This window comes from Geotrypetes seraphini, chromosome 3 (genome assembly GCF_902459505.1).
Source record: "Geotrypetes seraphini chromosome 3, aGeoSer1.1, whole genome shotgun sequence".
Taxonomy (NCBI): domain Eukaryota; kingdom Metazoa; phylum Chordata; class Amphibia; order Gymnophiona; family Dermophiidae; genus Geotrypetes; species Geotrypetes seraphini.
This window is the reverse complement of record NC_047086.1, coordinates 47541094-47567707: the sequence shown is the minus strand read 5'-3', so window position 1 is coordinate 47567707 and position 26614 is coordinate 47541094. Positions and strand designations below refer to the sequence as shown.

Genomic DNA, 26614 nt, shown 5'->3' with positions numbered 1-26614 from the left:
CGCACCATCGCCCGATACAACGGCAGGATAACCTCTTTTGTTCTGGCTGTAATACCTTTCTTGATAATACCTAGCATTCTATTCGCCTTCTTTGAGGCCGCTGCGCACTGTGCCGACGGCTTCATTGTCTTGTCCACCATTACCCCCAGATTACTACCTGTAACAGTGGTTCCCAACCCTGTCCTGGAGGACTACCAGCCAGTTGGTTTTTCGAGCTAGCCCTAATGAATATGCATATGAGAGACTGGCATATAATGGAGGTGACAGGCATGCAAATCAGCTCCATGCATATTCATTAGGGCTATTCTGAAAACCTGACTATCTGGTGGTCCTCCAGAATAGGGTTGAAAGCCACTGCTGTAGCACATGTTCTCTATGGACAGAAGGATATAGGCCCCATACGTGGTCGGTGACTCAGATGTTTATGGAGTAAAGTGGGGCAGGGCAGGGACGGGGCTAGTGTGGTGATATGAGGTATGATGGTCCAGGTTAAATTCCTTGGAGTGCATTACCCCTCTGTCTCCCTCCCCTTGCCAACATCATCTCATCCCCCCACCCCATAATTACCCATTCTCTTTCTCTTCCTCCAACCCCTCTTCACTGATTCACTAATACCTCTGTTGGGCCACTGCCTGCCTAAGTTTGCATTGGGAAGAATAAATAGGAAAGATGATCTTCCCTTTCCTGCCTCAACTCCAGAGGCTGCAAAGAAAAAGCCTACGCGGGGCCAGAGCCCTGTTCATGCCACTGCCAGTTCTACTCATCTCCTATCTCCCTCCTCCCTCTCCCATGAATCAGCTTTCTGTTTCAGGGATGGAGGAGGAGGGAGATGAGCATCACCCATGCCTATAGAAAGTTTTTAGAGTGGTTGCACGTTCACTATAGTTCATCTCTTCAAAGTCTAACTTCAATGTTAGTACACCGGGGAGTCCCTCTGGGTAAACCTGGCAAGAGGCAGAGAAAAATGCCTGTATCTAGGTGTGGTATACAGACCCCCAAGACAACTGGAAGACATGGACGCAGAATTAATTGAAGACATAGAGAATATCACTCTACGAGGAGAAGCTGTACTGCTAGGGGACTTCAATATGCCTGATGCAGACTGGAACTCATTTTCAGCTACAACCAGCGGTAGCAGGAGGCTCTTAACCTCCATAAAGGGAGCATGTCTCAAACAAATGGTAACGGAGCCCACTAGGGCCCAGGCGATCCTCGACCTGGTACTCACCAACGGTGAAAGCGTCTCAGAGGTCTCAGTAGGAGATACGCTAGCCTCCAGCGACCACAACATAGTATGGTTCAACCTTAGGAAAGGCTTCCCTAGATCAAACACGAAAACAAAGGTACTCAATTTCCGGGGCACAGACTTCGCACGCATGGGAGATTTCGTCCATCGGACGCTGCAGGACCAAGCGAAGACCGATGATGTAGAAGCTAAGTGGTTAACACTGAAATCAACCATACATGAAGCAACTAGCCGCTTCATAAAATCAGTAAATAAACGACAAAGAAACAGTAAACCCCAATGGTTCACCACGGAGATCTCGCACCTCATTAAGGAGAAGAAAAAAGCGTTTCTCTCCTACAAGCACAAGGAGAAAAGAGAGGCAAAGGTAGAATATAGGACCAGGTCTACAGCGGTCAAAATGGCAGTTAGGGAGGCAAAACTTCGAGTGGAAGAAATTCTGGCAAAAAACATTAATAAGGGGGACAAATCCTTCTTCAGGTATATTAGTGACAGAAAAAGGAACACATGCGGGATAGTACACCTTAGAAGACCGGATGGAAGTTACGTGGAAGCAGATTCTGATAAAGCCGAACTACTGAATGAATACTTCTGCTCAGTCTTCACCTGTGAGGCACCGGGACACGGTCCGCAGTTGAAGGCAACACAAAGCACAGAAGACCTGTTTCAGAATTTTGAGTTCACACCAGGTGAAGTTTACAGTGAACTGGCAAGACTCAAGGTGAACAAAGCCATGGGACCAGACAATTTGCACCCAAGAGTGCTCAGAGAATTGAGCGATGTCCTGGCGAAACCGTTGGCTGAGCTATTCAATCTCTCCCTAAGTAAGGGGAAAGTTCCCCTGGACTGGAAATTAGCTAATGTCGTTCCTCTGCATAAAAAGGGTTGCAGGGCAGAGGCTGCGAATTATAGACCGGTGAGTCTCACATCAATAGTGTGCAAACTCATGGAAACATTAATTAAAAGCAAATTGGGCACGATCTTGAATGAAGGGGATCTTCGGGATCCCAGTCAGCATGGATTCACCAAGGGTAGGTCCTGCCAATCCAATCTCATCAGCTTCTTTGACTGGGTAACAAGAAAGTTGGACTTGAGAGAGTCTTTGGACGTCGTGTACCTGGACTTCAGTAAAGCTTTTGACAGTGTCCCACACCGCAGGCTGCTAAGCAAGATGGAATCGATAGGGTTAGGAGAGACACTAACTGCATGGGTCAATGATTGGCTGAGTGGCAGACTTCAGAGGGTGGTGGTTAATGGTACCCTCTCTAAAACATCGGAGGTGACCAGTGGAGTGCCGCAGGGCTCGGTCCTGGGTCCACTCCTTTTCAACATATTCATAGGGGATCTGACTCAAGGGCTTCAAGGTAAAATAATGCTATTCGCCAATGACGCCAAACTATGTAATATAGTAAGTGAATGCAGTTTACAGAATTATATGGCGCAGGACCTGCTTACATTGGAAAGTTGGTCCTCAATCTGGCAGCTAGGCTTCAATGCTAGGAAATTTAAGGTAATGCACCTCGGAAGCGGAAATCCATGCAGGACGTACTTCTTGAACGGAGAAACTTTAACTAGGAATTCAGCAGAACGAGATTTAGGAGTAATTATCAGTGCAGACATGAAAACTGCCAATCAAGTGGAGAAGGCTTCATCTAAGGCAAGGCAGATATTGGGTTGTATCAATAGAAGTTTCATCAGCCGAAAGCCTGAAGTCATAATGCCGTTGTACAGGGCCATGGTGAGACCTCATCTGGAGTACTGTGTGCAATTCTGGAGGCCACATTATAGTAAAGATGTGCGCAGAATTGAATCGGTTCAGCGGACGGCCACCAGGATGATCTCGGGGCTCAAGGGTCTCTCGTACAAAGAGAGGCTGAACAAATTGCAGCTCTACACTCTCGAGGAACGTAGGGAGAGGGGAGACATGATCGAAACATTTAAGTACCTCACGGGACGTGTCGAAGTGGAAGATGATATTTTCTTTCTCAAGGGACCCTCGCCTACAAGAGGGCACCCGCTCAAACTCAGGGGCGGAAAATTTCATGGCCACACCAGAAAGTATTTCTTCACAGAGAGAGTGGTTGATCATTGGAACAAGCTTCCAGTGCAGGTGATCGAGGCAGACAGCGTGCCAAACTTTAAGAATAAATGGGATACCCATGTGGGATCCCTACGAGGGTCAAGATAAGGAAATTGGGTCATTAGGGCATAGACAGGGGGTGGGTAAGCAGAGTGGGCAGACTTGATGGGCTGTATCCCTTTTCTGCCGTCATCTTCTATGTTTCTATATTGACTTGAGGTGGTAAGATAAGTGGACTAGTTCTGATACCTTTATCTTTTTGTTGAAGTTTAACATGTACTTAAGTATGGCACTATGACAAAGTATTGACCCTTACTTTAGGACTAGTTTCTGTGGGTATAGATTTAAACTAGTGAAACAAATACATTATGATTATTCTGAGCAAAGTGTATATTACATACATACTACAATAAGCAAGTGTTTAAGAAAAAAATATTAATGCACACACTTCCATTTATCTGTATTGCAGGGTTCTGAATTAACCGAGCATTCCAAGATTTGTCCTCGTTGTGGAAAGGAGAAGAAGAATCAAACCAAATGTCAGAACTGTGGGGACTTACAAAGATACTTTCATCATACCTCAACTTTATATGAATCTGGGGAGCGTCTGTCGCGACCTGCTATTCATCAGAATTCAGCAGGGCAGAATTCACTTAACAGAGGCTTGAATGCAAAAGGTTTTTATGGTTCTTATGCGAAGGTTCCTGTTGATGATATTTTAAATACTGAAAATAATGAACAGAATTTGTTTGTGGTAAATGGAAAAGCTGGACTCCCACATGGGACAAACATACCTAAAAATTCAAGAAACATGAGACACAGGGGAGTAAGACAATCACCAGTAAATGATCCAAGTAAGTATATCTCCATCTTGGTAGAAAACATTGATTCTTGGTGAAATAAGATGTAATGGGCTAGAGAATGGCATGGGGACAAATTTGTCCCCACTCCATGGGATCATGGTATTCCTGTCCCATCCCTGCAAGCTCTGCCCCATTTCTGCAAGCTCTGCTTTAACCGCACAATTTACTTACGCCTTAACTTACGATTTTAAAGTGTTCCAGGCTTCGGCAGATGAGGTCAGAACTTGCAGTGTCAGGGACAGAGCTCATAGGGATGGGATGGGAATAGAGAGATCCCATGGGGAAAGAGAAAATTTGTCCCATGTCATTCCCTTGCTTTTATATCCTAGTTTGCTTGTGAATTAACTGTAGCAGTATATCTATAATGGATCTTTAGTTATGATATAGAATTAAAATTATAGCTGTTCAGTCAAAAATTTTAATCATAGCTGCTTGATTTAAAAATTTTATTTGCAGTTAATCCATGTTTTGAATCAAGTGGAAGAGCTGTGTTATTTAATGCATATAAAAGCATCCATTCTCCCCCCTGTAATAATAATAATAATTTTATTCTTCTATACCGCCAACAATCAAATGACTTCTAGGCGGTTTACACAGAAGAGAAACTGGTCAATCAGTGAAGTACAAAGTATTGAGAAAAGAAGTACAGCATGTTTTTTAAAGTACAGGCAGATTGAAAGTATTGCTATAATGAGACTTCAGTTAAGAAATGAATTTATCAAATAGTGCAGTCTTAATCCCTTTTCGAAAAGCGCTGTAAGATTGCATGGTTCTGTTGATATAATTGCCCAACCAGGATTGTTGTTTATTTGCTTGGAATGCTAGAATCCTGTCCAAAAAAGACTTGTATTTACAGCCAATGATCCTGAGGTAGGTAAATAAATTGTAGTTCCTGGTTATCCTGGTAGGGTTTGATAGCACAAAATGAGGTAACAGGTAGTTAGGAGTCAGTCCCCAGACCAATTTAAAACAAATACAAGAGAACTTAAATATTACTCTTCCTTCTATTGGCAACAAGTGTAATAATCAATAATAGGGACTGACATGATCATTTTTCCTCAGCCCATATATCAGGCGGACAGCCATATTTTGCACTACTCAGTTTTCTCAATAGTTTCTTTGGTGTTCCCAGATACACTATGTTGCAATAGTCTAGTATAGATAATACTAATGCTTGCATCAATAGTCTAAATCAGTGATTCCCAACCCTGTCCTGGAGGACCACCAGGCCAATCGGGTTTTCAGGCTAGCCCTAATGAATATGCATGAGAGAGATTTGCATATGATGGAAGTGATAGGCATGCAAATTTGCTTCATGCATATTCATTAGGGCTAGCCTGAAAACCCAATTGGCCTGGTGTTCCTCCAGGACAGGGTTGGGAACCACTGGTCTAAATAGTATGCATCCTAAATAGTATGCACTCTCTTCCCGTAAGATCCTTCCCCAGGCATCCCTTAAGGATGATGTATGTGGTGGTCTAGGGTAGTATAGGCAGGAGTGATCCTCAGTCATTCCTGTCTATGGTGACTCTGGGTTTAAAATGGTAGCCACAACTTCGGCAGTAGGCTTGCAGTACTACCTGAGAGGCATAACCAGTAGAAGAAAGGAAGTGTTAATGCCCCTGTACAGGTCATTGGTGAGGCCCCACTTGGAGTATTGTGTTTGATTCTGGAAACCATTTCTGGTGAAAATTAGAAGACTTTAAGTGGTCCAGCGAAAGGCGACAAAAATGGTAGGAGGTTTGAGCCTAAAGACATACAAGGAGAGACCGGAAAACCTGAATATGTATTCCAGGGGTGCCCACACTTTTTGGCTTGCGAGCTACTTTAAAAATGACCAAGTCAAAATGATCTACCAACAATAAAATTTGTACACAGAGAAAATGTTAATTATCATTTATATTTGGGGGGGGGGGGTTTCCAAAGAGGTCAAGGCAGATAGACTTTAAAATATGCAATGTCACCTCAGTAACAATTATACAAAAAGAGACAAATATACCCCCTCCCTTTTTACTAAACTGCGATAGCAGTTTTTAGCGCAAGGAGCTATGCTGAATGCCCTGCGCTGCTCTTGACACTCATAGGCTCCCTGCACTAAAATCCACTACTGTGGTTTAGTAAAAGGGGGCCATAGTGCAAAATAAGACAGCAGATATATATTCTCAAAACGGACACATTTTCATCACTAAATTGAAAATAAAATCATTTTTCCTACCTTTGTTGTCTGGTGATTTCATGAGTCTCTGGTTGCACTTTCTTCTTCTGACTGTGCATGCAATATTTCTTCCCTCCTTTCTGCTTCCTGCATTTTTTGTCTCCTCCAGACCACATTCCATTCCCCAACCAACATCTCTGTCCTTCAATGAGTCCAACTTTTTCTTCCTCTCTCCCTACCTGTCCCGTGCCACCCGACACACTCCATTCCCTCCCCCTTTTCCTTCCTCTCTCCCTGCCTCCTTCCTTTTCTTTCTTTCTGTCTCCCTGCCCCACCTTCATTATTTCTGTCTCCATGCCTCCCTTTTCATTCTTTGTCTCCGTTTGTCTTTCTTTCTTTGTCCCTGTTCTGCCTCACTGTCTTTGTCTCCACTTTTTTCTCCCCAAGCCACCACCGGAGCTGCCATCTGGAAATAGGCCCCCAAACCACCACTGCCGTTGCCGCAGAGTTCTCCCTGTTTCCCGACACCGCAACAGGCCAGCAGCCTTCTCCCCGATGTCAATTTTGACATAAGAACATAAGAATTGCCGCTGCTGGGTCAGACTAGTGGTCCATTGTGCCCAGCAGTCCACTCACGCGGTTGCCCTTAGGTCAAAGATCAGTGCCCTAACTGAGACTAATCTTACCTGCGCACGTTCTTTTTTTTTGAAAATATGTTTATTAAAGGATCAATGCATACGAGAAAATACAAAGTATGACCATACAAGAAAGACATCAGATACAATAATCAAGGGTGCAGGTAAAGAATAAACAAACATCAATAAATCCACAACATATCATCCCCTATGCAGATCCAATTTTTAAATGAAACCCTCCCCTCCAGCCCCTCCCCCCCACCTGCGCACGTTCTGGTTCAGCAGGAACTTGTCTTGAATCCCTGGAGCAGGGGTTTCAAAGTCCCTCCTCAAGGGCCGCAATCCAGTCGGGTTTTCAGGATTTCCCCAATGAATATGCATGAGATCTATTTGCATGCACTACTTTCATTATATGTTAATAGATCTCATGCAAATCCTGACTTTTTGACCATTTCCTATTTATAAACTTTTATCGATAAGGTTACAATACTACTTGATTCTACATAAAGCAACAAAAAAAATTTATTTCTACCTTTTGTCGTTTCTGCTTCAATCATCTTCTCTTCGCTCTCTTCTTTCTGTACAGCGTTTGTCCTCTCTCCCTTCCATGCAACATCTGCCTTCTGTCTGCCCCTTCCACCCAGCCTCTGCCCTCTCTCTCTGTCTATCCCTTTCATCTACTGTCCACCCTCTCTGCCCTTTCCATTCAGTATCTCCCCTCTCTCTCTTCCATATGGCATCTTCTCTCTTTTTGTGTCCCTTCAATAAACTATATATTCTGTGCCCTTTCTCTCCTTTGTACATGATTCATCTCAGCTTCACCCCCTCTCCATTTTTCTGTCTCCACCCCCTCCCCTATGCTCTGGCATCTCTCTTCTCCTTTCCTTCCTTCCTTCCCACTCCACCCCATGGTCTGGCATCTCTCTCTCCTTCCCTTCCCTCCCCCATGCCCTGGCATCTTTCTCCTCTCCTTCCATCTCTCCCTCCCCCTCCATTATCTGGCATCCTTTCTTTCTCTCCCTCCTTCCTTCCTTTTCCCTGGTCTGGCATCTGTCTATTCCCCCCCCCATATGCCCTGACATCTCTCCCTCCCCTTCCATAGTCTGGTATCTCCTTTCCTTTCCCTCTCTCCTATGGTCTTGGCATTTCTCTTTCCTCTCCTTTCCCTTCCCTGGTTTTCCTTCTCCCTCATTCCCTCTCTCTCTCACCAATTGGGTGCAGCAGCAGTGGCAGTATTTCTCTCCCCCCCAATTGGGTGCAGAAGCAGCATTTCTCTTCCCCCCCCCATTGGATGCAGCAGCAGCATTTCTCTCCTCCCCCCTACCTGCCATGCAGCAGCAGAATTTCTCCCCTTGCAGTTCAGCATTCACAATTTTCTACAGGCTACAGGATAGGGAAGCGATGAGGGTAGCTTACAACTTGCTGCTCTTGCTTGCTTTGGACCTTCCTTGCTGTCGGGTCCTGCCTTCATGGAAACAAAGTAGGCAGCGAGGAAGGCCTGAAGCATGCAAGAGCAGCAAGTTGTAAGCTTCCCTCCGCCTTAGCCTTTAGCGAATTAAACCCATGTTCCAGGGCTCTAACGGTAACATTGTGGGTACTGGCTTCCCTTCTCTTCCCTCCCCCCCTCGGGACATAACTTCCAGTTTCGGAGGGGAAAAGGGAAGCCGGCACAAGGGAAGCCGGCACACACCAGTGTTACTGTTAGAACCCTGGAGCATGGGCTCAAATCACTTGCTGGTGCTTAAAAAAAAAAAAGTTAGGCTGAGGCAGGAGTTGAACATAACTTCTGGCGGCTCTTCAGGCTGTGCCGAGTCAGCCTGGGGAATTCCCAAGTCGGTGAGAGGATTTAAAAAAAAAATGTTTGAGCAGCAGCAGCAGAATTCACAACCAAGATGACAGCCAGGCGGTCATCTAAAGTAGCCGTGCGGAGCGCCCGGCTAAAAGGCTCTAGGGAGAACACTGCTCTTGTAATTCAATCTGACCTCAAACTGAATAGGTAAAGGCAGAATAGAAAACCTGATTAACATGACATTTTACTTTTGTAAGTTTAGTATGTCAGCCCTACGTTTGCAAAATATTTTGCTTTTTGTATTGATTTTAACAATAACCTTTGCAAATGTGATCATTTGTTTTACAACACAAAGTAATACATAAAACATTTGCTATGTTTAATCTGCTTAGAGAGAACTTATTAGGAGACAGATAAATACTAAACCAGTGGTTCCCATACTTGGTCCTGGAGACGTTTCAAGATTAATGAGATTTTAATTGATTGCCTATCAGATTTCTAGGCAATTATACAATAATAAAAACAAGGGGATTTAAAAATACAAGAAGAAGCGGGGAGGGCTAAAATGATCAGGGAAGAAGATAAGGATAAAACAGGAGGATGGGAAGGAAAAATGAATTAAGAACTGCCTGTGCTAAAACAGAAAGGAGCTGACTTCATTCAGTGTCTGTGCTCAAACAGGTAGGAAAGCTAACTTAATTCAGTGCTAAAAGGCATCTCTAAATAAAAAGGATTTTTAGAGCTCCTTTAAATTTTTCTAGGTGGGATTCTTCTCTAAGATGTGTAGGCAGAGAATTCCAAATAAGTGGTGCGGTAACTGCAAAAGAGGTTGTACGGCGGGAGCAAAATGTCTTTAGTGTGGGGACAAAAAGTAAGTTTTGAAAAGAAGAACTGAGTTTTGGAAGAGGAATGAGTAATTTATTGATAGCTGGTTCTCTGGATTGGGGTGTGTTAAACGTGAGTAGAGCAATTTTAAATGTAATTCTATGGGGAATGAGAAGCCAATATGCATTTTAAGTATGGGGTGACATGATCATGTATCTTTGAATTGGTGATGAGTTTAATAGTCAGCTGAAGTCTCCTAATCTCTTTTTGTAGTATACCTTTGTAAAGAGAGTTACAATAGTTTATTTTAGAAATTACCAATGAATATATCAATGTGCTAAGAGCCTGGGGCTCCATAAAACTGGCTAAGGATCTTATCATTCGCAGTTTATGGAAGCAGTTTCTGACTACTGCATCGATCGGTTGGTGGAAGTTTAACTTATTATTGAGATTTGCATGCAATGGAGGCAGTATATGCAAATATCTCTCATGAATATTCATTGTGGATATCTTGAAAACCTGACTGGCTGGGGTGCCTCCAGAACAAGATATGGGAACCACGGGACTAAACTATTTTAAGAAGAACTGGCATATTTATCTAGAATATTTATTTATGTATTTAATTTAAAAATGTATACCCTATCTAAAAATCTAGGGTTATGTTCTGTACTAGCAGAATATAAACCTTAACAAATAATTTATCTTTTTCAGTTGTTTTGTCTAGTGATGAGGAGGAGGACAAAGTGAATACTGGTATCATTAACAGAATGGAGAGTGTATCACCTCGGCCAGCAGATTCTGCATGTTCTTCACCAGCACCACCTTCTGGCAAACTAGAAGCAGCACTAAGGGAAAACACTAGCAGAGCAGAACAAAGACTGAATAGTAGTATTACAACAGACGTGGAGCTTGCAGTCACAATACCAAGGAAAGCCAGAATGAAAGATGAGGTATTGTGTCAAAATGTGGAGATCATTAATCATGTCAAAACTTACATATTCAGTGCTCCAAAAGTAAGTTCATCATGTTAATCAACATCAACCCAAAATCCTGAGTTGCCAACAAGGTAGGAGACAATAGTCCATTCCCTCCAGTTTAAAAAATGCCATCTGATTCAGTCCTGATTGAAGGACAAGCCAAAGCAGGATCCAAAATTTATCAAACAATGTGGCAGTAGCTAGTGTTAGAGCAGTCAAGTCTAGGACAAAAAACATTCCAGCAGCGGAGAGGAAGGAATCAGGCACAAGCTGGAGAAGATTCTGACTGTGATCAGTAAGGGAGAAGAGTAGGGTTCAAGTCAGAGAAGCTTTTGGGATAAAAAAAAGAGAATCTAGGGGCAGTGGCTTAGTAAGGGTAAGTGGTGCCTGAAGCGTAGGCGCCCCTCCCTCGCCCTCCCCATCGTACGCATGCCTCCTTCCCTTTCCCCATACCTTTTTAACTTCTCTGGCATGAGCAGCATGCCCTCGTTGGTGTTGGCTTGCCCTTTGATGTCACTTCCTAGGTGCAGGTCCCAGAAGTGATGTCGGAGAGAGCACCAATGCTGACGCAGGCAGCAACCTCGCAACAGGGAAGTAAAATAAGATATGGGGAAGGCAAAGGGCACATGCATGCTGCAAGGAGAGAGGGGTGGGGACAGAGAGGAGGAAGGGTGCCACGCCCTTAGGAATACTGCCTGGGACAGACTGCCTGCACCCCCCTAACTACGCCACTGTCTAGGAGGGACAACAGCTTTCAACATCTGGCAAGAAAGTAATTGACCTAAGTAAACAAAGAGAAAATCTTGGCTTATTGTAGTGATCAAACAACAAAAAAGACAAGAGATATCCTAACAACCAACTGATATCAATTTATTCTTTAAAAGCATTTTGTCCCAACAAGGATCCAAATTTTGGCATAAGGATATGCCTTCATCAGGGGACACTGAGTCTTGCTGCGCTGGCTCATCAAGCAGACTGTTGACAGTTCTTTCTGATGCTATTTATGTTTCTCCTCTGCAGTCCTACTCCTAGCCCTTCATCTGGTTGTGAGAATTCACCAGGCTCTCCTAGCTTGTTTAGTGAGCCAGATATTGGAGCAGGAACTGGCTTGCCCCCTATTTTCCCATCAGCTACCTGATGAAGGCATATCCTTGTGCCAAAACTTGGATCCTTAGTGGGACGAAACACTTTAAAGAAAACATTGATATCATTTGGTTAGGACATCTTTCTTACCTTTTTTGTTGTTTGAAGACAGTAATTGACAACAGGAAGGAGAGGAGCTGTTGCAGCCAAAACTGATTCTTGTCTTTGGCCACTGACAAGCAGAGAACAAAGGGCATGGAAAGGGGGAGGAAGGAAGCTGAAGGGATCAAGGAGTACAGAAACTTTAAAAAAAAGCAAGCAAAAAACAAGGCAGAAAGACAGTATTTTGAAATAGTAAAGAAGCTAAAACTTTTCCCTCGTCTTCTAAAAATATGGCATTCAGTTTTTTCCTATAATATCTCTTTTTTTTTTTCCTGAAGCAAATAACTTGAAAAGCCATCATTCTTGCCTAGCCCACTGTTTCCCAAGGAAAGCCTTCCCTCTCACTAGAGGAGACCCATAAAGGACTATGATGGTGAATATCAAGGGGATTGGGACAGGTGTGGTTGGAGGGGAGATTACTGGGAAAGAGGACAGAGAGAAAGTGATGACAGGAGAAAAGAGGGGATAGAAAGGAAGGGGTCAAAGAGGATGGAGGGCAGTAATTAAATATGTCTTGCTGATAATGAAATTTATGAAGTTTTTAAATAATTTTAGTATACATTTAAAACTGAAATTCTACTTAATAAGGCTCCTTTTTACTGCACTTATTAGACACTTTAGCCAAGAATATACAGTGCTGCTGTTAATTTAGTCAAAAGTAAAATATAAAAGACTATACATTCAAACAACCTAAGTAATGCTTAACTCTAAATAGTTTTCAAGAATTTCATTTTGTAGATGATCCCTTGAAGTCCATAGACTCAAGGGAAATCTCTTCCAACACTAACCATCTGCACTGTTCATATGCCAGTAAAGGGTCACAGCAGTAGAGATAACTCAACTTCTCTCACTCCCGTGTGATCCAGTACATTATTTTATCCTAGGTCATTCAGGGTGGGTGATGTCATCCACGGAGCTCGTTATGGACAGTGCTAAAGTGTACTGGCACTTAAAACTTTGAGACTGCTCATGCGCGAGTGTCTTCCTCAGTGCTTCGTTTTCCATGGAGCGAAGAATTTCTGTGTTTTAGGACTCCGGACAAAATTGCTTTCCTGTCACGAGTATTTTGTCTTTCAGCTATTTCTTTTCTATATACAGTCAAATCTTGGTTTAGTAATGCGATTTGAGAGTGTTTTGCAAGACGAGCAAAACACTCCAGCAAATTGTGACTCGCAAACTGAGTGTTGCCTCGGTAAATGAGCACTTACCCGTGAGTCTCTGCCGGTTGGTGTCTACTCTTCCTTTCTCTGTCTGCAGCAACTCCAGCTCGAGGCCGCACTACCAGCCCGAGGTCCCCCCTATTCCCACCCCATATCTACATCTCGAGACCATCCAAGCAGATCTCAAGATTCCCTGAGGAAGAAGTAACCCCACTACTCCAGCCGCCCCAAAGCACACCACCACCATCCCAAACAGGCACTCAAAAGATTCACAATACACTCCACCCGGATCCCTACTGCAATCAATCTCCAAAATAGAACCTCCGTCCCGCCCTACAGTACTCATCCCACACACAACCACTGCATAGCCCCCCATGACAGGCCCCCTGGCATACTGCAAAGAAACCAGGGCACATAAGGCAACGGCTGCATATGTGGAGACACTGGCACCACTTCTGCCACTGCCGACTCAAACATCGCCGGAGTCTGAGAACGCCAGGGCGGTCATATGGAGGCCCGTCCTGGCAGCCATGCGTGTGCCTATTTGGCCGCTTCCTGCCCAACTGCGGGGCATTGGCAACCGAAACTGAACTCGGGGCCACTGCCGTTTTACCATAAAAAGGGCAATCCTCCGCTCGACTCACTTTCCCGAACTCAGGCGGGTGTTGGGTTGCTAAAAAGGTGACCCCTGACTAGAAAGGACCTCGCTGGAGGACTGTGGCTGTTAGAGGCAGAGACACTGGCAGCCGGCTAATGGGTGATGCTTGATGGAGGACTTCGCAGTTGACAGTGGTGCTCCCGAAGCTGGAGGAGCTGAAAGTGGAGGTGAGCCGGGCGATGAGGGAGGTACAGTAGTCGGTCTTCTCATTTGTTCTGGCTCTGCAGCTCCTTGTAACTCTAGGCAAAGTCATTTAACCCTCTCTCTTCTGCATCTACTTACTACTGGTTCAAGTTTTGGGGATGTGGAAGTTATTGCAAAAACTTGCAAACCTGTCAATCAGAACTGGACAGATACCAGACGACTGGAAGAAAGCAAACGTCACACCAATTTTCAAAAAAGGATCGAGAGGAGAACCGGGCAACTATAGACCTGTGAGTCTTACGTCTGTCCCCGGCAAGATGATTGAATCACTGATCAAGGATAGCATAGTTCAGCACTTGGACACACACGACTTGATGAAACCCAGTCAACATGGATTCAGGAAAGGGAAATCGTGTTTGACGAATTTACTCCAATTCTTTGAGACCGTGAACGAGCAAATTGATAGTGGAAAGCCGGTGGACATAATATACTTGGATTTCCAGAAAGCGTTCGACAAAGTTCCACACGAAAGACTTCTCAGGAAACTACAAAGCCATGGCATAGAGGGAGATATACAAAGATGGATAGGCAAATGGCTGGAAAACCGAAAGCAGAGAGTGGGCATAAATGGGAAGTTCTCTGACTGGGAGAAAGTGACTAGTGGTGTACCCCAGGGCTCGGTACTTGGGCCGATCCTTTTTAATATTTATATCAATGACTTGGAAAACGGAACATCCAGTGAGATCATCAAGTTTGCAGACGACACAAAACTCTGCCGGGCAATCAGATCGCAGGAGGATAGTGAGGAACTCCAGAGCGATTTGTGTCGGTTAGAAAAATGGGCGGAGAAATGGCAAATGAGGTTCAACGTGGAGAAATGCAAGGTAATGCATTTAGGCAGTAAGAATAAGGAATACGAGTACAAAATGACAGGTGCAACTCTGGGAAAAAGTGAACAAGAAAGAGACCTGGGTGTACTGATAGATAGGACCCTGAAGCCGTCGGCACAATGCGCGGCAGCGGCAAAGAAGGCAAATAGAATGTTGGGCATGATAAAGAAAGGAATCTCGAGTAGATCGGAGAAAGTAATAATGCCGCTTTATAGGGCAATGGTCAGACCTCACTTGGAATACTGCATCCAACATTGGTCTCCCTACCTAAAGAAGGATATAAAACTGCTGGAGAGGGTGCAGAGACGAGCAACTAAACTAGTGAAGGGTATGGAGAAACTGGTATATGAGGATCGACTTAAAACACTGGGATTGTTCTCCCTTGAGAAAAGGAGACTGCGGGGGGATATGATCGAGACCTTCAAAATACTGAAAGGAATCGACAAAATAGAGCAGAGAAGATTATTTACATTGTCCAATTTGACACGGACAAGAGGACATGAAATGAAGCTAAGGGGGGACAAGTTCAGGACTAATGTCAGGAAGTTCTGCTTCACACAGAGAGTGGTGGACATCTGGAATACTCTCCCAGGGGAGATTATTGCGGAATCGACAGTCCCAGGCTTCAAAAGCAAACTAGATGCATATCTCCTTGAGAAAGGCATATAAAGATATGGTGGCTATAAATAAACCAGGTGTATACCTGGCGGGGCCTCCGCGTGTGCGGATCGCCGGACTTGATGGACCGAAGGTCTGATCCGGAGATGGCGCTTCTTATGTTCTTATGTTCCATTGTTTTCTATGGGGAAATGTGCTTTGATATATGAGTACTTTGGATCATGAGTATTCTTCTGGAATGAATTATGCTCGCAAACCAAGGTTCCACTGTAATAGTATTTTTCATTTAGTTGCTAAAAACAAAAAAGTTTACATCTTTAATTTTGTGACCAGTTCCTCAGTCAAGCCTTCGGGTCCTTTCTACATCAGTGTTTCACTTTTCTTCATCATTGAGTCCTTCGACTTTGCTGCTGCGATTTTCCCGTCCATGTTGAGACCTCCAAGCGGTTTAAAAAGTGTTGTCTGTGTTGGCGACCGGTTTCCATCACAGCTGGTGTTTAGGGCCTGAGCATCAAGTAGATACTTGTGCTTGCTGTTCCACCTTACAAAAGCAGATCACAGCAGAAGCTTTTCGATTCCAGTGACAAGGCAGGACCTGTGGTACCAGCATCATCAATGGATACTCCTTCATCAAAGCCTGCTAAGAAGCCATCTTCCCATCCAGTGTCTCAGGCCTCTATTACATCGAATCCCTTGATGCAGGCCAATAGAAGAAGCCACTTATCCGCTTGTATCCAGGTTTATGAAAGAACTTTTGAACTCCAAATCTCTGCTCAAGCCCCCTTCAGTTGTTTGGGATCTTAATGTAATCCTTGCCAGTCTGATGAAACCACCATTTGAACCACTGGCATCTACTCATCTTAAGTTTATCACTTGGAAAGTGGTCTTCTTGGTCTCTATCACTTCTGCTTATCGAGTGAATGAACTTCAAGCATTGGCTTGCAACCCACCTTTTTTTCTTCATGGTTAACGGCCTGCATCTCCTTTTGCTATACTCAGGCTGGGTTGTAGCTCGAGGGTCGTGTAACAGCACACAAAGTCCGAGCTGTGGCAGCATCGGTAGCTTTCTTACGTTTCACACCCATTGATGAAATTTGCAAAGCAGCTACTTGGTCCTCAATTCATACTTTCACATCTCACTACTGTCTAGAATCCTATTCCAGACGAGGTGGTCGTTTAGGCCAAGCATTATTACAGAATTTATTTTCCTCTTAATGGCCAACTCTCCCTCCATCCCCTTGCAGTAAGCTAGGGATTCCCACATGTGAGAATATGCTGCCTGCTTGTCCTAGGATAATGCACAGTTACTTACTGTAACAGGTGTTATCTGGGGACAGCAGGCAGATATTCTTACATCCCTTCCACTTCCCCTGGTTGGCTTCTCAGCTTACTTACTGAACTGAGGAGCCGCAAGCTGACATCGGGCAGGAAGCACTCTCGCACATGTGTGGAACGGGCAGTCTCAAAGCTTCTCAAAGATTAAACTGCCAGTACACTTTAGTACTGTCCATATCGGACTCCGTGGATGACGTCACCCACATGTGAGAATATCTGCCTACTGTCACCGGATAACACCTGTTAAGGTAAGTAACTGTGCTTTCCGCTGTATCAGCATTTCTAGGCGGATTCCAAATATCCACTCCACCCCCACCCCCAAATGAAAACCTTAAAATGCAAGGAAAGCATTAATACAGCAAATAAAACAGATCCTTGGTCAAAAGTAAGGTGTATAATGTAAGGAAATGTGTGCTCAAACATGGTACTATTGACACTCAAGAAAGCTTAAAAATGTCTTTCACAGTTATAATGATGGTGCATAAAAAAAGTTAAATATTATTGTAAATATATAAGACCATTTAACTTTGTATCAAGTCAACATTTCTGTTCCACAGTTTTCTAAAAATAAGTTGTGAAACTGTCTCCAGTATGTTTGGCTTTTGGCTCCGTATACCAAGTTTGTGGGCTCATAAATTTTGGACAAAACTGTCAGAAGAATTGCTACATCAGATTGTGACCTTCATACATGGACCTTGTTTTGTACTGAGGCTTTTACTGATTGGTGCCACTTGAGATAAATTAACCCTTTAATTGGCAGTTGGTGAAACTGCTGCTTTATGTAATTTGATGTTGAACGAGAGCAACAGTCCAAGTAAGGCATTTGGAGATGCAAATCTCCCATAAAAGCCATAGAAACACATCTTGCTTCTGAGCAACAATGCCAAATAAAGGGTTAAATTAGCAAACCCGTTTTAATCAAAGAAAATCTTGCCTCACTCACCAGTTTACTACATTACTTTGAAGGTGTGAATAAATATATGGATAAAGGTGAGCTGGTTAATTGTGTATTTGGATTTTCAGAAGGCATTTAAAAGATATGTGATGGAATGCAGTGTCCTGTTGTGGATTAAAAACTGATTAAAAGATTATTTAGCACACCCAAGTGGTGGTGGGTGGATTTGGAGTGAAATTAAAAAAGTTATGTTATGATAAATTGCATAATATAGTATAATGTATGCTTGATGGGAAATTGATGAAAGGTGGGTGGGGATTTTTATACTATTAGATTTTATGTGTTAGATATTACAGTGCTATATTGGAATTATTTATGATATATTTTTTTGTTCTGGCTATTTGATTTAAAAATGAATAAAGATATTTTTAAAAAAGAAAACAAAGTAGGGTTAAATGGTCAGTATTCTCAATGGAGAAGGGTAAATGGGGGTCTGGGCTGGGACCACTGCTTTTAAACATATTTGTAAATATCTGGAAACAGGAATAAGAAGTGAGGTGATTAAATTTGCTGGTGACACAAAATTATTCAAACTTGTTTAATCACAAGAGGATTGTGAGAAATGTAAAGAGGACTTATGAGACTGGGCATCCAAATGGCAGATGACATTTAAATGTTAGTAGGTGCAAAGTGATATATGTAAGGAAGAGAACCCTAAACTATAGCTACTTGATACAAGGTTCCACATTATTAATTGCCACCCAGTAAAAAGATTTAGGTCTCATTGTAATACTTAGTGGAGTGGAAATGAATGTGAATTGCATGTTTGCTCTCTTCAAAAATACAAGGACTAGTGCAGTGTTCTTCAACCTTTTTACACCTATGGACCGTCAGAAATAAAAGAATTATTTTGTGGACCGGCATCAGTCTGTGGACCGGCTGTTGAAGAACACTGGCCTAAGTCGTGGACCAAACCCCGCCCATCTCTACCCAATCTCCACCCCAGACCTCGCCCCTATAATAGTACTAATTGTAACACTATTTTTTCCTTTCATTTTTCACAGATACACAATATAATTTTATTAACAACACATAATGGTTAACCACAAAATTAAACTACACAAAGCACACTGACAGCAGATGTAAATTCTCAAAATTGACATAATTCAATCACTAAATTCAAAAATAAAATCATTCCCCCCTACCTTTGTTATCTCCCTCCATGCTATGCCTTAACCTTCTGGTCTGCTCCCACCTGGTCATTTTATGCTGCCCCTGGTGTTATCTTCAGGCCGGCTCTCTCTTCCTCACTGTTATGCCTAGGGCCCGGGGGTAAATGAACTCAGCATACTACGTGACATGTCTCCTCAAGTCTGCTTATCTAACCTCCTTAACCTTAGTGTTACCTTGACAACATCAAAGGACAGTAAACTGACATTCTGACCTCCTTGACCTGAGTGTTACCAAAACAACATCAAAGGGACTGGCCAGGGGGGTAACTGAAACTCAGCATACTACTGACATGAATCCACAAGTCTGCTTATCTGACATTCTGACCTCCTTGACCTGAGTATTGCCCAAACAACATCAAAGGAAGAGTGAAACCAGATGGGAAGCCGGTTTTCTGCCACACCTCCTTCTGACATCCTGACCTGGGTGTTGTCAAAACACCAGAACAAAAGACCAGGATCGGGTGTGCCTGAATCGTAGTGAAGGATGCTGATTACTGCAGGATCAGCTGTATTACTATGAACTATATAAGAACAGAACTCTGCCCCTAACATGAGAATCCAAGACGTCTCCAGGAACAGAATCCAAAAGACGCCTAAAGGGATAGTCTCCCGGGTCCACCCACCTATCAATTGCAAGGATTCCCAATTGTGAAGGCTGGTCGTTGCAGGTCGTTGCCTGGGATTACGGTGATGTTTTTTATGCTTATATTCATATTTATATATGTATAATAAAGGGTTATTGTTTATGCTTTTATATTGTCTGTGTGCTTTTCTGAGTGTCACTGATCATCCCATTTGACAGAAATTAGTGGCGGAACACTCACTGATGCAGTGCACAAAGCTATGGGCAGCGGCTCCTTGCGCGTCCTGTGCCTCATCTGGAAATCTTCCCTCTGATGTTGCAACGTCAAAGAAAAGGCTTCTGGTTCAGGCACAGGACGCGCATAGGAGCCACTACCCGTGGCTTTGTGCACTGAATCAGTGAGGAAGAGGGAGCTGGCTCAAAGATAACGCTGCATCTATCGCATCGTGGACCGGCGGTTGAAGAACACTGTTTTGGGTCTGATGCACATGCTGGCCCTGTGGACCGGCAGGAAATTTCTGTGGACCGGCACCAGTCCACGGACCATTGGTTGAAGAACAGTGGACTAGTGGATATGCAATGAAGCTACTAAGTAGTAAAATTAAATCAGAGAAAATATTTTTTCACGCAACATATAATTAAACTCATGCATTGCCAGATAATGTGGTAAACACAGTTAGTTTAACAGGGTTTAAAAAAGATCTGGACAAGTTCCTAAAGGAAATGTCCGTAAGCAATTATTAAGCTGGAATTGGGGAAAATCCACTGCTTCTTTCTGAGATAAGCAGCATAAAATCTTTACGGTTTTGGGATTTTGCCAGGTATTTGTGACCTGGAATGGCCATTGCTGGAAACAGGATACTGGTCTTGATGGACCTTTGATCTGTCTCAGTATGGCAATACTTATATTCTTGTGTTCTTAAAATGTAACTTCACAAGTGATTCTAATGTTGGTGGCAAGAAAACACAAAAGTGGCATACTATCCTCAAAAATAGGTACCAGGCTCTAGAAGACAGGGGAAAAGACACAGAAGTTGATATACAACGAGATTTAAATGGCCAAGAGAAGATCTGGCTGTTTAATCACTTGTTTGGGCACTTAACTGGTTAGTGCTGCTGAATGTTCATAACATAAGAATAGCCTTACTGGGCCAAACCAATGGTCCATCAAGCCCTGTAGCCTGTTCTCACAGTGGCCAATCCAGGTCACTAGTACCTGGCAAAAACCCAAAGAGTAGCAACATTCCATGCTACCGATCCAGGTAGCATGAAGCCAGCTAATTTGTGGGTGATTCTGTGTCAAATTCAGCAGTTAGCTATTAAGTAAACATAGACACATAGAGTATGACAGCAGAAAAGGGCCGACGGCCCAAGTCTGCCCACTCAAGAACCCTCCCTCCCACTCAAGAACTCTCCCTCCCAACTAGTTTGCCTACTCAAGAACCCTTCCTCCCTGGAGTATCTATCGTTTGAGCATAACTCTAGTACTCCCACCTGTTTGTCCCATCAAATAGAAACAGTTATTCAACCTTTAACAACATAAATTGTCCCATAAAATGCAGTACTCTCTTTACGCAGTTCACCTTATTTGTTTAAGTGCTGCATACTTAACCACATAAGTATTATCCAGCTACATATGCCTAGACATGACCCAACATTGAAAATCTGGGGATAATGCCAGTGGTGGCCAAAAGAACACTGACCGCTGCTAGATATTTAACCAGAATGACTATAAAAAAAAGCCTATGTTTTTCACACAAGCCAACTGATTTCTTGTATCCATACAAACTGCTGAGTAATCTGCATGGGGGAGGAGGGAACCAGGGCACTTAAGACCGCATAGAACTCTTAAGGTATTGTGATATATAAAAAATTATGTTAAGAATCTATTCTATACAAAAGATAAACAAATGAGAATTACACAGTATCATAATTGTATTGAAGCCTTCATTTTACTTGATCAGTTTAATAGAAATATCAGCTTGCTGTCATGTTGTGATTAAGGTACTTTTAGATATATATCATATATACTCAAATATAAATCAAGATTTTTAGGCCCAAAAATGCCTCAAAGATTAGGATCGCTGTTTATGTTTGAGCCATCACCTAATCACTGAGACTGCTGTCCTCCCTTTAACCCCAGATGACCACCACAGTTCACAGTGAATAAGACTGTTATATCCTATGAAGAAAATTGGGTGGGGGGAGTCTGTAAATGTTAAATTTAATGGTTTATACCTGTCCCCTGATCCCCACCTCTAAAATAGCTAGGGTTTGGGGTGGGGGGAGGTCATTTTATTTTAGTGTTTTAGAGCTGTTTTATGGTGTCAAAATGCTGCCGCAGTGGCCATCTTAGATTTCCCAATTATTTTTTTTTCAAAGTTCTCCAGAAGCTCCGGATCACCTCGTTTTGCCGCAAAACTGGCAGGGATGGAGTTCTCAGTCTCTTATGCCCCTAATTCATGCTAGGTTTGTGCTGAATGGGTGCCCAATTCACGATTCAAATCGATTCACTGATTCACTTCGGGTGAATCGATTCAAAACAAACAAAAAAAAAAATAGGCCTTCCAATTCGCTTACTGATCCTCCCCCCTCGCCCCCTAAAGCAGAAGTGGCAGCGCTGCCTCTTGCTGGCCGGCCACTGCTTTAGAGGGGGAAGGGTCAGTCGGGAAGTGCTGGTTTCCGGCTTCTCCCCTAGCCTCCCGCGTATCCAGGGCCAGATTAAAGGATGGGCCCGATGCGCTGCTACAATGAGTGCAAGCGGCAGTGGTGTTGCTGCTGTTGGTGCTTGCCTGTTTGCGACTCACCTGCTGGCTCTAATTAATTCCGCTCGCTGCCGCAACTCCAAAAGAGCCAGGCGGTGCAGCGATTGCACACCGCCAAGCTCCATCAGAATTGATGTCGAGGGAAGCTTATGGACCAGCGGGTGCAATCGCTGCACACGCCTGGCCCCTTTGGAGTTGCGGCAGCAGCAGGGGTGTGTGTGTTAAATGGATTCAGCTAGCAGCGGCTGCAGGCAGCGGGTGAGTTGCGAGAGGCGGAATCGGTGGCAGGTTGGCTTGGGGGAAGGCAGTTAGGCTTCGGGGGGAGGAAGGAAGGCCATGCACGTCTCTTTGAACCCCCCTTCCCTCCCTCCATCTGTATTTCTACACCAGAGCCCCGAAGGCTTGCACCCCACCCCTGAAGGTCTGCACCCCCAAAGGCCTGCACATTCCCTCCTGAAGGCCTGCATATTCTCCCCTGAAGACCTGCACTATCCCTTGAAGGCCTGCCCCCTCCCCCCCCTTCCCCCCGGAAGGCCTGCGTGTTCCTCCCTGCCCTCCCACATCCATTTACCTAATTCCTGCAGGGAGCAGCCTGCAGAGAGGATCGCTGGTACTGTAGCAATCCTTGCAGGTTGCCATAGGCCTCAGGAGCTGTCTTCCCTCTGCCCCGATCCTGCCTCTGACTCAGAGGAGGGGCGGGACTGCGGCAGAGGGAAGACAGCTCCTGAGGCCAATGGCAATCTGCAAGAATTGCTAAAGTACTGGGAGGCCAGAGAGAAAGCCGGATGTCGCCCAGCGGCAGCTGCTCGCCCGATGGCTACAGCAAGATGTGGATCAATGGGGCCAACCCCAAACTCTCCGTGGAGAGCAACGAGGGCAAGCTGCCCTGTGCGGACTACATCAACAAGTCCCCAGCCAGCGGCTCCACAACCAGCACCCCTCCCGATTGCTACCTAAACCTGACTCCCTTCCCCGCTCCTTCAAGCATGTCCACTGCCAGAAGGACAAGAGCGCTTTACGCCCCTCTGCCGCCTGCTCTGCACCGAGGATTCCTCTTCCTCCTCCACCAGCAGCGGCGGCCTGGAGGGTGGTGGGGACTGAACGAGCTGATTTTTGGCCTGTGTTCTTCAAGAGGTGGACCAATCAGGAGGGGAAAAAAAAACAGAAGGGAACCCGGCTCTGCAATCAACTGGGGTTGCCTGAGCGATCGACTGGTCGATCGCGATTGACGTATTGGGCACCCCTGCAGTAGAGGCTATACATTATACCAGTGTTTCTTAACCTTTTCAAGCCAACCTAACAAATGCCAACCGAGTACCCCCGCTCAAACTCCACCCCAAACTCCACCTCTGACTCCACTCCATAATAATAATACTAATGTAATGCAATTTCTTCCATCCATTTTTCATATACACACAATATAATCTTATTAATACATAATGGTAACCACAAAGCACACTATGCAGATAAAATGTTAATTATTTATATTCGGGAGGTTTTCAAAGATGTCAAGGCAGATGACTTTAAAATATGCAATGTAACCTCATTAACAACTATAGAAAAATAGGCAAATATAGTGCAAAATATAGGAAGCAGATATAAATGCTCAAAACTGACACATTTTGATCACTAAATTGATTCCTACCTTTGTTGTCTGGTGATTTCATGAGTCTCTAGTTGCACTTCCTTCTGACTGTGCATCCAATATTTATTTTTCTTTCTTTATGCCTCCTGCATGCTTCCTTTTCTCTCCTCCAGAATTCATTCCATTCCTCAACCAACATTTCTGTCTCTCTCCCCCTCCATGAGTCCAACTTTTCTTCCTCTCTCATCTCCCAGATCAATTTTCACCATTGCCCATTTCTCTTTCTATCACCCCTCTCCAACACCATGCCACATCTATCCCTCTATCACTATGCCCAACCTTCCTCCCCCTTGCATCCCCTTCAATCTATCCCTCTGTTCCCTTTCCACCACTATATCCAACATTTCTCCCTCTCATCCTTCTATTCCCCATGTATCTCTACCTCACTCCTCTCTATGCCCAATTTTCCTCTTCAGTCCCCATGTGTACCATCTCTTTCTCTCTCACTCACACACTTAGGCCCAACAATTGTCCCTTTCTATTCCCTCCATCCCTCCTTCCTATGACCCAGGATAGTGCCCCTTCCTCTCTCCCTCCCTCATTCCTATGTCCCGAGTTCATGCCCCCTCCCCCTCATTGCCTTCCAGTCTTTGTCCCACCCCCTTCCTCCCTCCCCCAAAGCTGACCCATGCCGAAGCCTGCTTGCCCCCAAGCTGACCTGCTACCGATTCTTCCTCCCTCCTGGTCCGCTCACCATCCACATTTAATTATCCCCTGCTGCAACTCCAGGAAGGAAAGGGCGAGGTGCATGCAGCGATTGCACGCCACCGGCCAATAAGCCTTCCCCCCGACGTCAATTTTGACATCGGGGAGAAGGTCCGAGCCAGCCAAGCAGCGATTGGCCCAGACCTTCTCTCCAACGTCAGAATTGACGTTGAAGGGAAGGCTTGTGGGCTGGCGGCATACAATTGGTGCATGCACCTGGCCCTTCCCAGAGCTGCAGCAGTGGATAATTAAATGGAACGAGGGGACGGGTGATGGTCCACCCGCGTACCCTCAACAGGCAGTCCACGTACCACCTAGGGTACGCATATCGCAGGTTGAGAAACCCTGCATTATACCACCGGAGGGGACTTGGTTCAGTAGAGCATTATATGATAGGTAATACAAAGTGCACATGGCACAGTAGGACGAAGCACATCAGCATTTGAGACTTGAGACAGTGGAGGTTCAGGAAATTTGGGTTTGTGCACTCATAGAGGGTCAAGAAAAGAGGTGAGTTTTTACTGCCTTCCTGATGTTCCGTAGACCTTCTAATGATCTTATTCAGATAGGTAGTTTGTTCCAGAGGCACAATAGGTAGTCTGAGCAAGATCTTTTCCAGGAGGTCTCAAGATATTGGTAACTATCTAGGATTCTGCTATGTTTCTGTGACTTGATTGACCACTGTTGGAAGCAAGGTACTGGGCTAGATGAATTGACCATCAGTTTGACCGATTGTGGCTACTCCTATGTATTTATGTTGATTTGTGAAACATATTGACATCTTTTTTATGCTGTCTTGAGTGTCACCAACATCATTAATTAACCTACCTACTTTTTTGGTTTTAGTGTTGCAAGCTACATCTTCCAAACTGTAGGTCACAATTCCAAATAGGGTTACAAAATGTGCATTTGGAGGTAATGACCTGGGTAGGCATAATAAAAGACCTCAACCTGCACCTCTAAGTGAGTTTATACTGTAATTGGGTCTGCACGTGCTCCATGGAAGGTAGGGGACAACGGCAGCGTTAGGTGCAATGCTGTAGGAGGGCCAGGAGCAACAGCAGTTTCCTGTGGCTGTGGTAATTGGGACTGTGAACACAGAAAATAGGATAAGCACTGTTGTAAGCTTTATTTTTGGCCAAGGATCTGTTTGTGTAACTTTATCTTGACACTTTTTGTACTGTATGTTTTTCATGCCCACTCCCGCATTTCTGCCCTGCCTGATCACAGCTGTCAATAGTGTAGAACTCCACAGTTGACTGTATAGCTTCATTAGCATAGATGGTCTGGAACCTAATAAAACAAACTTGATAAAGAAAGAAAGAAGATTGCACTAGAATAGTTCTGAAAGTAAAATGACATGCACAAAGCACATAATATTTACAGGCACAGTTTTGTAGTATTCTGTTCATTAATAGAAGTGTTTGTCTGTCTGTTTTTATGTATTGATCTAATTCTTTAATATGTCTTTCAGTTTGGCAACACTGTTCCTAGCACAACAACAAAACGTCGCAAAATTGCACCTCTAGAAACTTCAGTTAAACCTGGACATTTAAGTTCTTTAAATACATATGAAAGCGTTATTCTGAACTGTCGAAGCATTCGAATAGGAACATTAAGAAGGATGGTGAAAGAGCCTGTAATTGTAAGTAATTTTTGACAGTCACACTCAACTACTTAATATCAGTGTTAATATCTACTTAATTTAGAGATAAAGCAGCTAACCATGTTTCCTTTCCTTTATTTTTTGGTTTACGATGGTGAAGAGAGAGAGAATCTTTTTCTAGACTGATTCAAAGCCACTAAAAAATTTTGTTGGGATTTTAATCTTGCATTTTTATTCTGTATGATTGATTGTAGGTTTCTCTGTTTAATTGTAGAAACCACTTGCTGAACCTGACAAGTGAACTATTCTTTATACACACACTTTTATTTGTACTAGTTCATCATAACTCTTGTTTAAATAAGAGCATAACATAGGGCTCCTTTTACTTTTATTTAGTGTTTTTAGCGCACGCAGGATTTTAGCGTACGCTACGCGGCTAGAACTAACGCAAGCTCAATGCTGGCGTTAAGGTCTAGTTTGCGCGGCAATTCAGCGCACATTAAAGCCCTAGCGCAGCTTTGTAAAAAGAGCCCATAGTGTTAGGACAATGAAAATCTTTATTG

The 26614-nt window shown here is 44.0% G+C and overlaps 1 protein-coding gene and 1 non-coding gene across 12 annotated transcripts in view; both read left to right on the top strand.

The window, feature by feature from the left end:
- Positions 1 to 26614, top strand: part of SENP6 (SUMO specific peptidase 6) — a 373212-nt gene that overhangs the window by 175234 nt on the left and 171364 nt on the right. For all 11 annotated transcript variants that reach the window (XM_033935430.1, XM_033935428.1, XM_033935423.1 and 8 more), the window contains 3 exons: positions 3796 to 4180; positions 10305 to 10543; positions 25920 to 26090. In XM_033935430.1, coding sequence (XP_033791321.1) covers positions 3796 to 4180; positions 10305 to 10543; positions 25920 to 26090 — 795 coding nt within the window. The remainder of the gene's footprint in view (positions 1 to 3795; positions 4181 to 10304; positions 10544 to 25919; positions 26091 to 26614) is intronic.
- Positions 9500 to 9570, top strand: LOC117358336. Its single transcript, XR_004539030.1, has one exon. It is a non-coding gene; the product is annotated as a U7 small nuclear RNA (small nuclear RNA).